Source organism: Thunnus albacares, chromosome 7, assembly GCF_914725855.1.
Source record: "Thunnus albacares chromosome 7, fThuAlb1.1, whole genome shotgun sequence".
Lineage (NCBI taxonomy): Eukaryota > Metazoa > Chordata > Actinopteri > Scombriformes > Scombridae > Thunnus > Thunnus albacares.
Genome location: NC_058112.1, coordinates 31655184 through 31669075, shown reverse-complemented (window position 1 = coordinate 31669075; position 13892 = coordinate 31655184). Strand labels below are relative to the sequence as shown.

Here is a 13892-nt window from a genome sequence, read left to right as displayed (position 1 = left end):
AGTGTGTTGGGACCATGCTACGTGGTGGTTCTGCACTTACTTCCTGCTATATCGCCCACAAATATCTATTCTGGCTGAAAAAAGTTTCCTATGACACAGTTCTGTTGTCATTCTGAGTGTTTCTGCCGTCACTGCTCCTGCAGCAGAGAACGTTAAAGTCTGACGTTGTCTCGTCTGAAGGACTACGTCGCACGGACGCTGGAGCTGAAGCAGCGACTGTGGACGGCGCTGTGTCGACCCCAGCTGCAGGAGACGGTGATGGAGGACGGACGCGTGGAGGTCAAAGAAATATTTGACTTGACTTAAGATGAGATCTGAGGAAAAGAGATGTTTTATTCATGTAGAAATGTCTAAATAAACGTGTTGTTAAGTCAGCCAGTGTTGAAACTGAAGAGAATTTATGAAAAGACACTCACTGGGAGGAAGTTTCTGTGTAATTGGCAGGTATTTAACAGTTCTTTAACTGACAGATAGTACAGATAAAGCCAGTGCAGTGCTGTTTGTAGACACTTCTAAACAAACTACAGTAATTACATTCTTCAGGGTGAAGGAACATGTCACCCAGTGCAGCGTTGTCTCGTTGACGTGTTTCTAACAGTTTCTGGACAACAACGGAGGTCTACGGCACAGAGGAATCAGATATATCAGGCTTTGGATACACACACAATACCTGTTAGTAGATCAGTTCATTGTTGGTTTGGATCCAAACATGAGATTTGTTGACTATTAGAAAAAATATAAATCACCAGCCAAATCCTTTAAGAATCTATTTTTATTAAGATTTTTTTGCAATTAAGGACCACATATGAACCCAGATATATATTTTGGGTACTTACCAACCAAACCAACTTAAAACCAAATTGCACCAAACTGTTCTGCAAGTTACTGAAAAACATTTACATTTCCAGGACATTAGTATAAAGAAGTACCTGTAAAATAAACCGCTACAGAAGTTTGAATAACCAAACATTTATTAGGTAATAAAATAATCAGTTTTTTTCTTCGCCACAGTTAAACCTCAGTTTGTTTTGTTGCAGCTTTTCTCATCTGACTTCAGCTCAGCCTGAAACATGACGCCCACTTTGTGTCTTACAGAGGAAATATTTGCATGTTTGGTTTTGTGAGCTGAGCAGGTCGGAGATGACGCATTTTTTTCCTGAATTACATGTAAAACAATTTTCCAGGTCCGTCGCCTCCTGACTCAGAAATAAAACACAAAAAAAAAATTAAGGGATGAATTAAAAAAAAGGCTCATAAAATAAAATCTGTTAAAGTTCAGTTATAATTAATTTTATTTTAATTTGTACACAAACACAAACAAAGGTACATTTACATTACATTGAGGTTATTTATATTGTAGGTTGTTAAGATGTTAAATAAAGTTTTTCTGTACAAACTTCATGGTGAAAAAAAGAAAATTTCTGTTTTTGAAACTCTACTATGAGCCTCATCGTCATATCACACCTACTTCTGTTTGTTGTCCATATCTATCATTTATAAATAATACATATTGTATAGTTATGTATATATTATGAATATTGTTATCTATGTATAATATTCTATGTATAATATCTCTAAAGTGATCGGTTCTCAGCTCGTCGTGACTTCTCTCCATCTTTGTCTGAGGTCCAGTGACTGTTACACTTTATTTCTCTCTCTCACAGTCAGGATATGGTTAGCCTAGCTTAGCATAAAGACTGGAGGCAGAGGGAAACAGCTAGCCTGATGTATGTTATCTATTTTACTCGTACATAAACACATATAAGACAGTTTCTGGTTTAAGAGAGATTAAGGTGCTGTAAAATTTACTGGTATCTATTATTAATCTGTCAAATACCAGTAGTGGAAAGTAACTAAGTACTCAAGTATAGTACAATTTTTAGATATTTCTACTTCATACGTAAAACACATCACTTTATAAAATATGCATTGTCATAGATTAGACTACCAACAGTATAAGTTGTTCAAATTAGATCTATCTTCTGGGGCCATTTTGCATATTTTTATTTTATTTATTTATTTATTTATTTTTTAATAAAAAATGAGTATAAATATCTGTACTTTTACAAGTCAACAAGATGCATGAATGATCTATAAAGATGTTGGCAGGCGTTTTTTCACTTTGCACTAAGCCAGGCTACCTGTTTCCACCTGCCTCCAGAGTGGCATGCTAAGCTAGGCTAACCACTGATTATGTACAGATTAAACAGTGAGTTGCTGTCTCCAGTTTTTATGCTAAGCTAACTCCAACTTTGTACTGATCACACACATTGATCTTCTCATGTCACTCTCAAGTGTACTTCAAAATGTTGATCAATTCCTTTAAAATGACTACATAATATGATTGAATTAAATAAGCAAAGCATTATATAATATTATATTTCGGAGGTTATGATCTCAATTATTTCTACTCTGCCTGTGTTTTGGAGTTTGGTGTTTGCCTCTCTTTCCTCCAGCAGCTCACCTGTCTGAAGCGGGACAGGTAGAACATCGGGCCGATGTACAGGCCGAAGTTTGGGAATGCCAGCAGGAACTGCAGGATGTTGCACTGCTCAGGGCTGATGTTCTCCGTATGTTTGGACACATTCAGCGCCATGAATGGAACCAGAGCTATCAGAGGAGAATACGCCACCACTGACGGCACCATCACAGCCACAATGTTCTTCAGAGCTTGTCTCTTCAGCGGCACGTTGGCGCCTGAACCCTCGCCCGGCCCGCTCTGACACAACACTCGCACGATACCCAGCAGACACAGCAGCATGACCAGGAACAGCACAGAGATAATGACGGACAGGTACAGAGCGATGGTGAGCACGCCAACAAAATATCCTATCAGCGCCACGGCCACGGTGAGGATCCAGGCACAAGCACACATGATGACACGGTATTCCCGCCTCCCGAGTTTCATGTAGGCGACGGGGCGAGCTGCCGCCATGTGACGCTCCAAACACATGAAGGTCAACAGCAGCGGGCAGCCAAAGATATTCAGAGCGAAGAGGGCTTCGTTGACAGAGTGGGTCGTCTCAGAGCTCTTATGTACGGTTGTGTAAATGTCCAGAGGCAGGCCGAGGCAGTAGAGGATGTCCATGACGGAGACGTTGACGCCCAGAACCTCAGACGCTGTCATCGCTCCCTTCCCGCTCATCAGCATCCACATCAGACCTGCGTTAGCCGGCAGGGCGCTCACCAGCAAGAAGATCTTGATTCCGAACCAGCCCATTCTGCCACTTTGTAAGTGACAGTGACTCATCACCTCTGTGACACTGGCCATAGAGAAAACAAAGGACCAAAAAGTGTGGATGCCAAATGGTGCCTGGCCTCCACCGAGAGTATCATTGCCGCTGATGCTGATGTTGCTCGCATTGTTGGACGATATCACTGATGTTGTGCTTTGGTTTCCCATCGTGATGAGTCTCCTAGAAAGAAGAGGGAGTTATTAATTTATTCACTATTAAGTTTCTCCATAGGGCACAATAATAATTAATGATTTGGTAATTCATTCTCTTGATTTCCAGTAATATTATATTATATATTTTTCCCTCATCGAATGTCTTTGGTGTGGCGCATTCAGTCAGACATTAGTTCGAAGAAGACGATGAACAAAACATTTATGAAGTTCTCCAGAAGCTACATTTTTATGAACTGGATGATCTGCAGTATCGTCAAAGTTTTCACTGTGAGTCTGTTATTCTGTAGCATATGTTTAAGGGATCTCGAAGATAACACAAGATTGTGTTCAACAACCAAAACCTGAAGTATATCACAGATCTAAGGCCAAATCAAACTATATTAAATCCAACATAGATAGGTGCAAGATGCAGCACTCTTTAAACAATAACAGCACTTTGGTTAAGGTTAAAGGTGGTGGTGTGGCTTGAATATTAATAAACACACCTGCTTCAAGTCACTGTAGACTTTTTCTGTATTGAACCAAGTCCATGATCTTTCTCTAACCTGCTGCCAGTGTCTAAACACAACCATAAATAGTTTAATATTGCTGTTGTTTCTACTGGCAGATATTGTACTGCAAGATCAGATATTTTAGTATAAAAAAAACATTTCAGACACGTCCACCATCAACATTTTTGCAACTTGCCAAATACATTAATTAAAAACATTTTCTTATTATGTTGAGAGAAAACTTAATTACATTACGTTTCTAACAAAACATATTAATCGTATATGAACGTAATTTCTAGGAGACAGAGTTGCCGTGACAGCTCCTGGGCTCCGCACTATGCAGTTAAAGACATCAACACATACATGCAGAACTTTTTTTAGCATATTTGGAGCTCGGGTGATATTTCTAAAGCCCCTGTAAACAACACACGTGGTTTCGAAACTAAACATCTCATTATTATATGTAGTTAAAGCAGATAAATCGCAATTTACAGTATAAAAATCATCTCAGTTTTCATTTCTATGCAGATGACTCCCAGATCTACTTCTCTGACTCTCAACAACTGACCTTCCCCTAAGGTCAGTTGTTACTGTTGCTAACCTGTCAATCTCCAATTTAATGTTCCAATCTGTCATGACACGACGTGGTGGCAGATTTACCATCAAAATCCAGAATGTGTCTTCAATTACAGACAGAAATGCAGCTTCTCATATCCCCATAAACTTTAGTATTTCATCTAGTCGACTCTCAGTCTGTTTGATCTGTTTATTGAGACAAATTGCAGAAACCTGAGCACGAACTGACCTTCAGCAGGAAGATGGATGTCTGTTCTGTGCTGTGAAGAGTCTCTCTGTTACTCCTCCTCATCCTTTACACTTGAAAAAGAGAGACGACGAGACCCTCCCGGATGAACTTTGCATAGAGTGGTGGTCCATTTGTTTGTGGGTGGAGGCGAACTCTTTGTTTTCTGATTGTGAAACATTCTCCAGCATGCAAATGTCTCTGGAAAAGCTGCACTTGTGAGGGAGCGGCTGACATTTTCTGACATTATATTTACATACTGTGTTTACCTGATGTTTTTATCCGGAGCAGCTAAGGTACAAGGTGCAGAGATTTGCTTTAAAACACTTCAGCAAGGCATTAACGGATCAAATTTTGTCCTCATGGCCTATTTGATGTGCAGTCAAACTCGGTATTAGTAAAGATGCTTTAAAGCCCCATTCAGGCTGCATGCCTGTTTGTCGATGTGGACTGTTTTAATCCAGTCCAGTCCACTGTTTTTCAGTGAACTTGCTGCTCCTCTTGTCCTTCAGCTCTCACTTAGAAATTAGAGCAAAAAGAGGCTTCAGAACTTGCCTAAGAAACAGCACATTTTTAAGTTTCCTTCAGTAAGCCAGTGAGAGTTGTCTGTACATCCGTGGGTACATTGCGAACAGGAGCTAGTAATAGCTAATTCAACACTTTTAATGGAGCTAATTTGCCAAAATGTAAATAAATATCAGCTAAAAACAGGTCTGAAAGAGAACAGCAGCATCTACTTGTAGCTAACATTACAACAGCACATTGATAAGCTTTTATGGGGTTTTGCTCTTCTGATGATTTTATTTTTCTCTCATCATGTTGGTTCCCAAATAGGTCTATAGATGGGTTTCTGTTTACAATCTAGGATGTTCGTGCAGCAGGAGTGCAGAAGATACGTAGCCAATAGCTTATATATAGACATTTTCAGTATTTAGAAATAAAGCAACTTGCTGGAAACCAGGAAAATTACTGTTTTGAATTTGTATGACACTTAAGCATTTATGAAACTTTTTCTTTTTGCCACACACCTGAGACAGACATCTGTCGGACAGTTAAGTAACAAGCAGCAGTGATAGTGCTTACATAGACTACATAAAGTTAGCCCTACAGGTGTGAAATGAACTGTAAGTGTCCCAAACCATCAATCAGCAGCAGGGGTTGAAATTGCAGAAGCATTAAAACAAGTAATGGTAGCATGAAAACAATCAAGTGACATTAAAATGAAAACAATAAAGTAACGTTAGCATGAAAACAAAGTAACGTTAGCATGACAACAAAGTAATGTTAGCATGACAACAAAGTAATGTTAGCGTGGAAACAATAAAGCAACGTCGGCAAGAAAACAAAGTAACGTTAAAATGAAAACAATAAAGTAATGTTAGCATGAAAACAATAAAGTAACGTTAGCATGACAACAAAGTAATGTTAGTATGACAACAATAAAGTAACATTAGCATGAAAACAATAAAGTAACGTTAGCATGACAACAAAGTAATGTTAGTATGACAACAATAAAGTAACATTAGCATGAAAACAATAAAGTGACAGCATGAAAACAATAAAGTGACAGCATGAAAACAAAGTAATGTTAGCATGAAAACAATAAAGTAACGTTAGCATGACAACAAAGTAATGTTAGCATGACAACAATAAAGTGACACTAGTATGACAACAATAAAGTAACATTAGCATGAAAACAACAACAAGTGACATTAGTAGGTCCTGTAAATCTCATGATGTCACTCAGAAACCTGTCTATATGTTGGTGTTAGCACAGTTTAAAGAACAGGTAGGGCTTAATGACAGAAATACAGCCCATATCAGTCCCTCCAGGAGATCGCAATTTTGTGATTGCAATAATTAACACAAATTCAAGAAATCTCCACAATATTTGTGAGAGCTTGCAATTTTGTTAAATTACCGCAACTTTTCCGCATGTAATGACCAAATCAACAGACCGTTGTGGTTGCTTGCATCATCACAGCATGCATTCAGCAAGGATTCAGGAGTGCATTTAGATGGAAGATGGCCAAATCTCACTTGCCAACAAAAATTACACTATAAACAATTCCCAAAAGTTTCCAAATGAGGTTTGCATTCAGTAAGTCAGAATAATACAAGTTGATGTTCAGACAGCAAAGATGGACATAATCTACCTCTAACAGAAAATGGGCACTTTGGAAATGAAACCATATGTTTGTGTAAATGGATTTATTTTAATTGCATTATTTACTTATTTTATTTGGTGCTAATGTTGAGGTGAAAGTTTATTTTGTGCTCGCATTGTCCCGCGGGCCCTTAATCAGTAAATCCGCCCCTGGACACCTCTTATCTGAGCGGTAAACACTTTCTCCTTTTTAACCCAGGAAGCAGAACCTTTGTTGCAGTAACCGTCAGTTAATGAACTGCAGATTAAACGGCCGCTATCGACTTTGGGTTTGGTTTTATTTACGAGCCGTACTTCCGCGTCTGTCTCAGATATAACTGTGAGTTCAGGAAACAGCTGCTGCGACAAACACTCAACGTAAGTGCAACCTAAAAATATCGTTTTTAACACTCTGGAAATGATTTGAACGGTGCTGCTGACAGTTATTGAGCTGTTAGTTAGTTATCAGACTGCAGACGTGACATTCAGCGGTTCAGTTTAACGCAACAATCAGTTTCATTGACACAGAGTAAAGTGAAAGTAATTAATGTTTCAGATAAGTTTCAGCTTGTAACACACATGGCGTTTACTTAAGTAAAAGTACTAATACAGCAAAGTAAAAATACTCCATTACAAGTAAAAGTCCTGCATTAAAGATCCTACTTAAATAAAAGTACATAAGTATTATGAGCTTGATGTAGTTAAAGTATTGCAGTAAAAGTAGTGGTTTGGTCCCTCTGACTGATATATTATTATATATGACATCATTAGATTATTAATAGTGAAGCATCAGTGTTAGAGCAGCATGTTACTGTTGTAGCTGCTGGAGGTGGAGCTAGTTTACACTACTTTATATACAGTTAGCTAGTTTAGTCCAGTGGTTCCCAACCTAGGGGTTGGGGCCCTCCAAAGGGTCAGCAGATAAATCTGAGGGGTGGTGAGATGATTAATGGGAGAGGAAAGAAGAAAAAACAAAGTTCTGATACACAAATCTGTTTTCAGTTTTTGGACTTTTTCTCTAATCTTTGATTTTTGCTGAAATATTGGATCATTTGAACATTTATTGAAATGAAAGCATGTGAGAAGTTTAGAGGGAAAAATCACTATTTGGTGGAGCTGTTAACAACTCATAGACATGTGAAATGTGACCCCGACTACACACTGCTTTTTGTAAGACGTCAAAAGCCAAAAAGGTTGGAAACCACTGGTTTCATCTTTAACAATGTGTTGTATTTTAAAAGCTTGTTATATTATCCATTGTGTCAAATCTTGAATCTTGTGAAATATTTTTTCTGTAAATTACAGTTAAAGTTAGTTGTGTTTGTTTTTGCGGTTAGTTGTTAGTATACTGTGGTTGCATTACTATGTCATTATTGGTAAAGAGCGCCTCCTGGTGTTGTAATGTAGAGGTCAGATGTAAAAAGCTCATTATTCAGCAGTTATTGAAGGATGGAGGTTGCCTTGCTGGTGATGCAGCCTTTTTGGGTTGTTAATTTAGACCTTTGGAATACATTTATTTGGATTATTACAAACGATTAATCTGATCTGAGTGGATTTCTGGGTAACCTTCAGTGGGTTGTAGAAACGTGTTAAAACTACAAACTAAAGAGGCGACCAAGTGACTCAAACTGAAATCATAAAATTGACGTTACAAATATAAAGATACAGTTGTTTTAGTTTTACAGTCATCTATTTATTTCAGTTTTAATTGTTTAATTATATTTATATTTCTCTGTAAAGCATCTTGGTTGACTTGACTTTTTGAGTAAAAGCAGCTTCATGGTGTCATTTCTGTGTTCCAGCTGTTGAAAATGGCGTGGAGGTTGGCTGCGGGAGACATGGAGAAGAGTGATGTGATGCTGCTGCTCGAGGAGTACTGCTCCAGGAGGTCACAGCAGAGGTCACAGCAGAGGTCACAGCGGAGGTTAAGGGGGGGGGGATTCCTACCCAGCAGCGCTTATCACATGTACATAGAAACAGATCATGTAGGCCTAAGCAGAGAGACGGAATTCAGGTCAGGCCGGACAGGTAAACAGCAGTTTTTATTCTTTTTTTTTAACATTATAGAATATAGAAAGTATATAATTAGGGTTATAATTCAAAAATATCAGTGTAGTGTGATAGATCTTCTTTATTGATGTTTGTTGGTGTATTACAGAGCAGTATATACAGAAGATTTAAACAGTCAAAGTTTGTACTTTGGTTCTTCTGTAAAACCAAATTGCAAGTATCTGTCTGTCTGTTTGGATGAACTCTCATCAGTAACGAAGTGGTGCACGTTATGATGATAACGATGTTCTACTTTGATCAATGTGTCCAAAACATTTATATTGTTTCTGCTGACCACACAGAGCCAACTTTCCAGCCTCAGAGACTAGTGCTGCAAAGTGGTAAGTGAACACGTGAACATTTATGTTGTATTTGTTTAGTGACTAGTTGAGTTTTTCCACATGGATAATTTCATATCAAAACACTTGGTATTAGTACTCACATTTACTCTATGTTATAGAGTTCCTATTGTAATATTTGAGGAAAACAGAGGGTTTAATGTGTTCTCAGATGAATTTGCGGACACAACGCGGACGACAGTGGCGGACCGGCTGGTGCAGATCGCTGACTCAGCACCGATCCCTGAGGTGGATGTGGAAGACCATGATGGTGAGCGTCCCACTTGGTGATAAACTGATATTCTTAGATACAAATTAGTTTTAAATAAGAATCGGTCCTCATAGCTGGTTCCAGTCCAACACTAACAAATCTCTTGCTGCAGGTCCTTTAATTTTATACTAATTTCCTTGATTAATCATCAGGTATTTAAAAGTTAATTGTTAGGACATTTTACAGAGAAGCTGGTGCAATTTGGTACAAATGATAAGAAAAAACAGAAGAAAATGTTAAGTTGGTTTAGTTGGTAAGTTTTCAGTGTGTAGTTTTTTTGTGTCAAACTACATATCAGGTTGTTCCTTCAAAACGCCACCAAATTGCACAACTTTGAAATTGCACAACAACAAATGTCCTAAGAATTAACAGTTACACTGCAGATACTTTTAAGGAAATTATTGGGAAAAAAAATAATGTGCTAATATATCGTTTGACACATAAGTGTACGAGTATTTTCTGTCAAAGAGTTGTCAAAAGTCTACATTATTAAGATTTTTTCAAATTAACGACTACATATGAATCCAAAACATAATGAGTGGGAACAACTAAACACTTTTTTCTGTTTTTCCGTATAATTTGTACCAAATTGTAGCATCTTCTCTGTAAAAATGTCCCAAAGATCAACAGTTATCAACCAGCAAATTACTCAGAAAATGTCCAGGAAATCAGTATAAAACGAAGGGACCTGTAAAATAAATAATATCTCTTCATCAAAGCTTTTATGTCTCCTCACTGTTTTTTTATTAGCAAAGATCAATAGAAAACATACAGGTAGCAGCTTCTCATGTTTAGCTAACTGTCTCTGGTTAAAATGAGAGACAGATTGATCAGCTGTAGCTAATTAATATTAATTCTGCAACGGCTGAAATAAAAAGTTAGTTTGTTCTCTGGTTAACGAGCTCTCTGCAGTGGAAAGATGCATCAGTTTTAACTGTATTTTACACGTCATGACACAGTCTGAGTTTTTAATCAGTTTCTTGTTTTCCTGCAGAAATCATTCAGAAAATGGTGGAGCTGATGAAAACATTCGGAGATGACATCAATAAGAAGGTGTGTGATGTAATAAAGTAACAATCAATCATTTTGATAATTGATTAATCATTTAATTATTACTAATTTTTAAGCAAATGTGAATATTTTCCGGTTTCTTTAGTTCTTTATGACAGTAAAGACGTTACCTGGGACTCTTCTGACATTTTTTAGAACAAACGGTTAACAGATAAATTAAGAAAATAATAAATAGATTAATTGATAATGAAAATAATCTCCCTAATACACTTATTGAAATATATAAACGGATAAAACGGACCTCATCACTGCTTCCTGTCCTTTCTGTCATGACGTGTCAGATCAAGCAGAACATGGCCCTCCAGCAGCAGCTCCGCACGATGAACTACGACATGTTTGAGAGGCTGACCTCCAGCATGCAGAGCCTGGTGGGACAGGAGGGCCAGGCGGCGGCGGCGGCGGCGGTGGAGGCGTCGGCGGTGGAGGCGGAAGCGGAGGCGGCGTCTGACAGGAGGATCCAGCAGCAGAAGATCGCCTGGGCCTTCGAGGTGACCAGCAGACTGTCGGCCATGGACTTAGTCCCCAAGAGGAGAGTGCTGAGCTTTGCAGACCGATACATCCAGCAGCACCACAACGCCTGGCTGCAGCAGCACGGAGGCTGGGTGAGCAGACCGTAGACGGGTTAAAGACTAGTGAGGACGCCGAGGTCATGTCCTGATACTCTGTTCATTTTTATTATTTTCTACTCCAATGCATGCCCAGGTACAATACATTTATATATTTGTACAATATATATGTACTGTATATAAACATGGACACCTGCAGTATATACATGTACAGTTAGTTAGTTAGTATGTCACGCACACGCCCACATGCACACGCCCACATGCACACGCCCACATGCAGTGCCGCCGCTCCACATACGCAGGGTACGCAGAGCGCGTGGGGCCTCAAGTACCAGACGGGGGCCCCCAAAGTAGACTTTTTTTATTTGTATGTCAGCTTCTTTGACCTTTGACCGACTCAAGTCCCCCATGACCAGTTATGCTTAAGGCCTCCAAATGGTCAGCAGCGGTCCTGCACACATGGACAGAATGAAATACAGCTGCAGTGATGAAACATTTGTCAAACATAAACAAGAACAAAACTTCTTACATTATGTTGCAAACTATGAACTTTGTCTTCTGTTGCTGCTCTACAAATAAAATCAGCCACTCAAAAGATTCACTTCCTGAAACACAGCTCAAGTTTTTTTTATAATCATTCATCCAGAAATTATTTTACTAAACAGTGTAGCCTTTAAATCATCATATAATGAGCAATAAAACATAGAATAGACCTTATCTTCAGCTTCAATCAGACCTGTATAAGAGAAACACAAAGATAGATGTTACATACATAGAGAAAAAGGAAAAAAGAGAGAAAAGAATCAGCAATAAGTCGGCGTTTTATGGTCAGACTGAACAGGAGTGAACTGCAGGACGGTTTAAAACGTTCACACGGAGTCATTTCCGTATTTCTACACTCAGTATATTTAAATGACTTTTAGACCTCAGTCATCCGAATGAAATAAAGTGTCCGTTTGAATGAAGATGCTGAAATCTACACTTGGTTCTTGTGTTTAAAGGTAAAATAATCCGGATGTTTTGTTCTCTGTCCCGTCCAGGAGGGAGTGTTCGATGTTGAAAACGTCGACTGAGCTGCAAAGATTTGCGACTCCTGAGAGTAAAACCTTCGTTCACTCCAGAGACGGAGGTCACGATGATGCTGTGAACGTCTGAAACATTTCAGTTTTTTACCTTTGAATCAGATCTGATTTTTTTTTTTTACAGTTAGTTTGCATCTTCATGTACATGTATGTAAGTATTGTTTGTCTTAACTCGTCATAAATCTGACCTCATCCTTAATAATAGTAATTAGTTAATCTGTTAAGGACTTCCTGTTTTTATCTTGAAGACATTTCTCATTTCCAGTTCTGCTGACTGGTGGGAAGTTTCAGGTATTTAAACCTCTGTTTACAGGTTGAAGTCACATGAAAACTTGTTGCCTGGGTTACGTGCCAATGACCTTATTTGTTGTTGCTACTCACTCGAACCTGAAATCATTGTGGTCCACCATCATGAAGGACGCTTCAATGTGTTTATTTCTGCTCTGAGGATCAGAATAACTGATCCAGTGTTGTTAAAACTGACTGTCAGCTGATCGATAAGAGTTTCCTCATTTCCTCACAGCTTCAGCGGCAGAATAAGATGCAGGAGAAGTGAGATAAACACGGGTGCTAATGAAGGCTGTTGGCTTATAGCCTTTGACTTCCCGCTGAGGTGAGGGAAGGTAACTCTGTGTCACACGTTAGACGCCGAAGACTAAACAGAGTCAAATGTCAGATTCAGGTCTGTAGCAGTGATTCAGAGGGACGACGAAGCCTCTTGAATAAGCAGAGAAACATCTTTTAATCAGAAAATATCTGACTCCTCGCTGTGGCTGCTTGAAGAAAGACTCTCTCTTCCTCCCACACATCTGAGCAGGTACACTGACATAAACAAGCTCAGAGTAACACGTCGACTGCACCAGTTTACACCAGCATTGATTTTTCTTTACAAAGAAAAATACACAATGAGAAAACCTTGAAATGTGATGGTTTTATCACATAAACTGACTGACAGCTCCTTTAATATACTGATACCATAAAAATATCAAAAACCCACCGCTGAGCAGCTACAACAGCATTAAAAACTAAAATAACTGGATAAAGTCTGACAGAGAAATAAAGAGGAGATAAAAGATTTGATAACAGATTCGTTATTGTCTCAGTGAATCTGTTTATTTTAAATCGTTGTAAATCAAAGATATTCCAGTTGAGCCCCAGAATATAAATATAGAGCTGGAAATGTGCAGAATATTTCTCCCTTTAATGGTTCACATTAAGAGGACTTGTTTTCTTTCCCCAAAAGGAGGCGAATCCCTGCACACACACACACACACACACACACACACACACACACACACACACACACACACACACACACACACACACAAACACACACACACACACACACACACAGGATGTCTTTCTGTCGTTGTGAGGACCCTCGTTGACATAATGTATTAATTAGCTCCTTAACTTAGATTTAAATAGTGGTTCATTTGTGTTTCTTGTATATATTATATATGTTATAAATGTTGTTTCCAAACTATGGAGTCAACGTTTGTTCTCTATTCGATGTGATGTAACTGTGACGCTGGTTTAAGAGACTGGTTGAACTCTTGTTTGAACTTGTTTCTATCTGAGAGTTGTTTACTGACCTCTGGGGTTATAATAGAGACATATTTGTCTACTTCCTTAGAAACTGTGTGCATCATGAGATACGTAGATGA

The 13892-nt window shown here is 38.6% G+C and overlaps 2 protein-coding genes across 2 annotated transcripts; one reads left to right on the top strand and one right to left on the bottom strand.

Moving 5' to 3' along the window:
- Positions 1–1339: 1339 nt before the first annotated feature.
- Positions 1340–6252, bottom strand: LOC122985353 (P2Y purinoceptor 3-like). The gene is made up of 2 exons (XM_044355936.1): positions 4706–6252; positions 1340–3416 (listed from the first exon to the last, which is right to left on the bottom strand). The coding sequence occupies exon 2, from the start codon at positions 3401–3403 to the stop codon at positions 2408–2410; it is 996 nt and encodes a 331-aa protein (XP_044211871.1). The 5' UTR covers positions 3404–3416; positions 4706–6252; the 3' UTR covers positions 1340–2407.
- A 31-nt stretch (positions 6253–6283) lies between these two features.
- si:ch211-218c6.8 (apoptosis facilitator Bcl-2-like protein 14) lies at positions 6284–12243 on the top strand. The gene is made up of 7 exons (XM_044355960.1): positions 6284–7226; positions 8651–8876; positions 9200–9238; positions 9408–9506; positions 10501–10559; positions 10859–11179; positions 12184–12243. Exons 2-7 carry the CDS (start codon positions 8660–8662, stop codon positions 12214–12216), a joined length of 768 nt encoding a protein of 255 aa, XP_044211895.1. The 5' UTR covers positions 6284–7226; positions 8651–8659; the 3' UTR covers positions 12217–12243.
- Positions 12244–13892: the final 1649 nt, after the last annotated feature.

Excerpts from the sequence above, each read along its gene's own strand:
- LOC122985353 (XM_044355936.1), bottom strand. The coding sequence starts at position 3,403 with ATGGGAAACCAAAGCACAACATCAGTGATATCGTCCAACAATGCGAGC.
- si:ch211-218c6.8 (XM_044355960.1), top strand. The coding sequence starts at position 8,660 with ATGGCGTGGAGGTTGGCTGCGGGAGACATGGAGAAGAGTGATGTGATG. Across the intron at positions 9,239-9,407 it reads GAGACTAGTGCTGCAAAGTG|ATGAATTTGCGGACACAACG; the intron begins GTAAGTGAACAC and ends ATGTGTTCTCAG. Across the intron at positions 9,507-10,500 it reads GGATGTGGAAGACCATGATG|AAATCATTCAGAAAATGGTG; the intron begins GTGAGCGTCCCA and ends GTTTTCCTGCAG.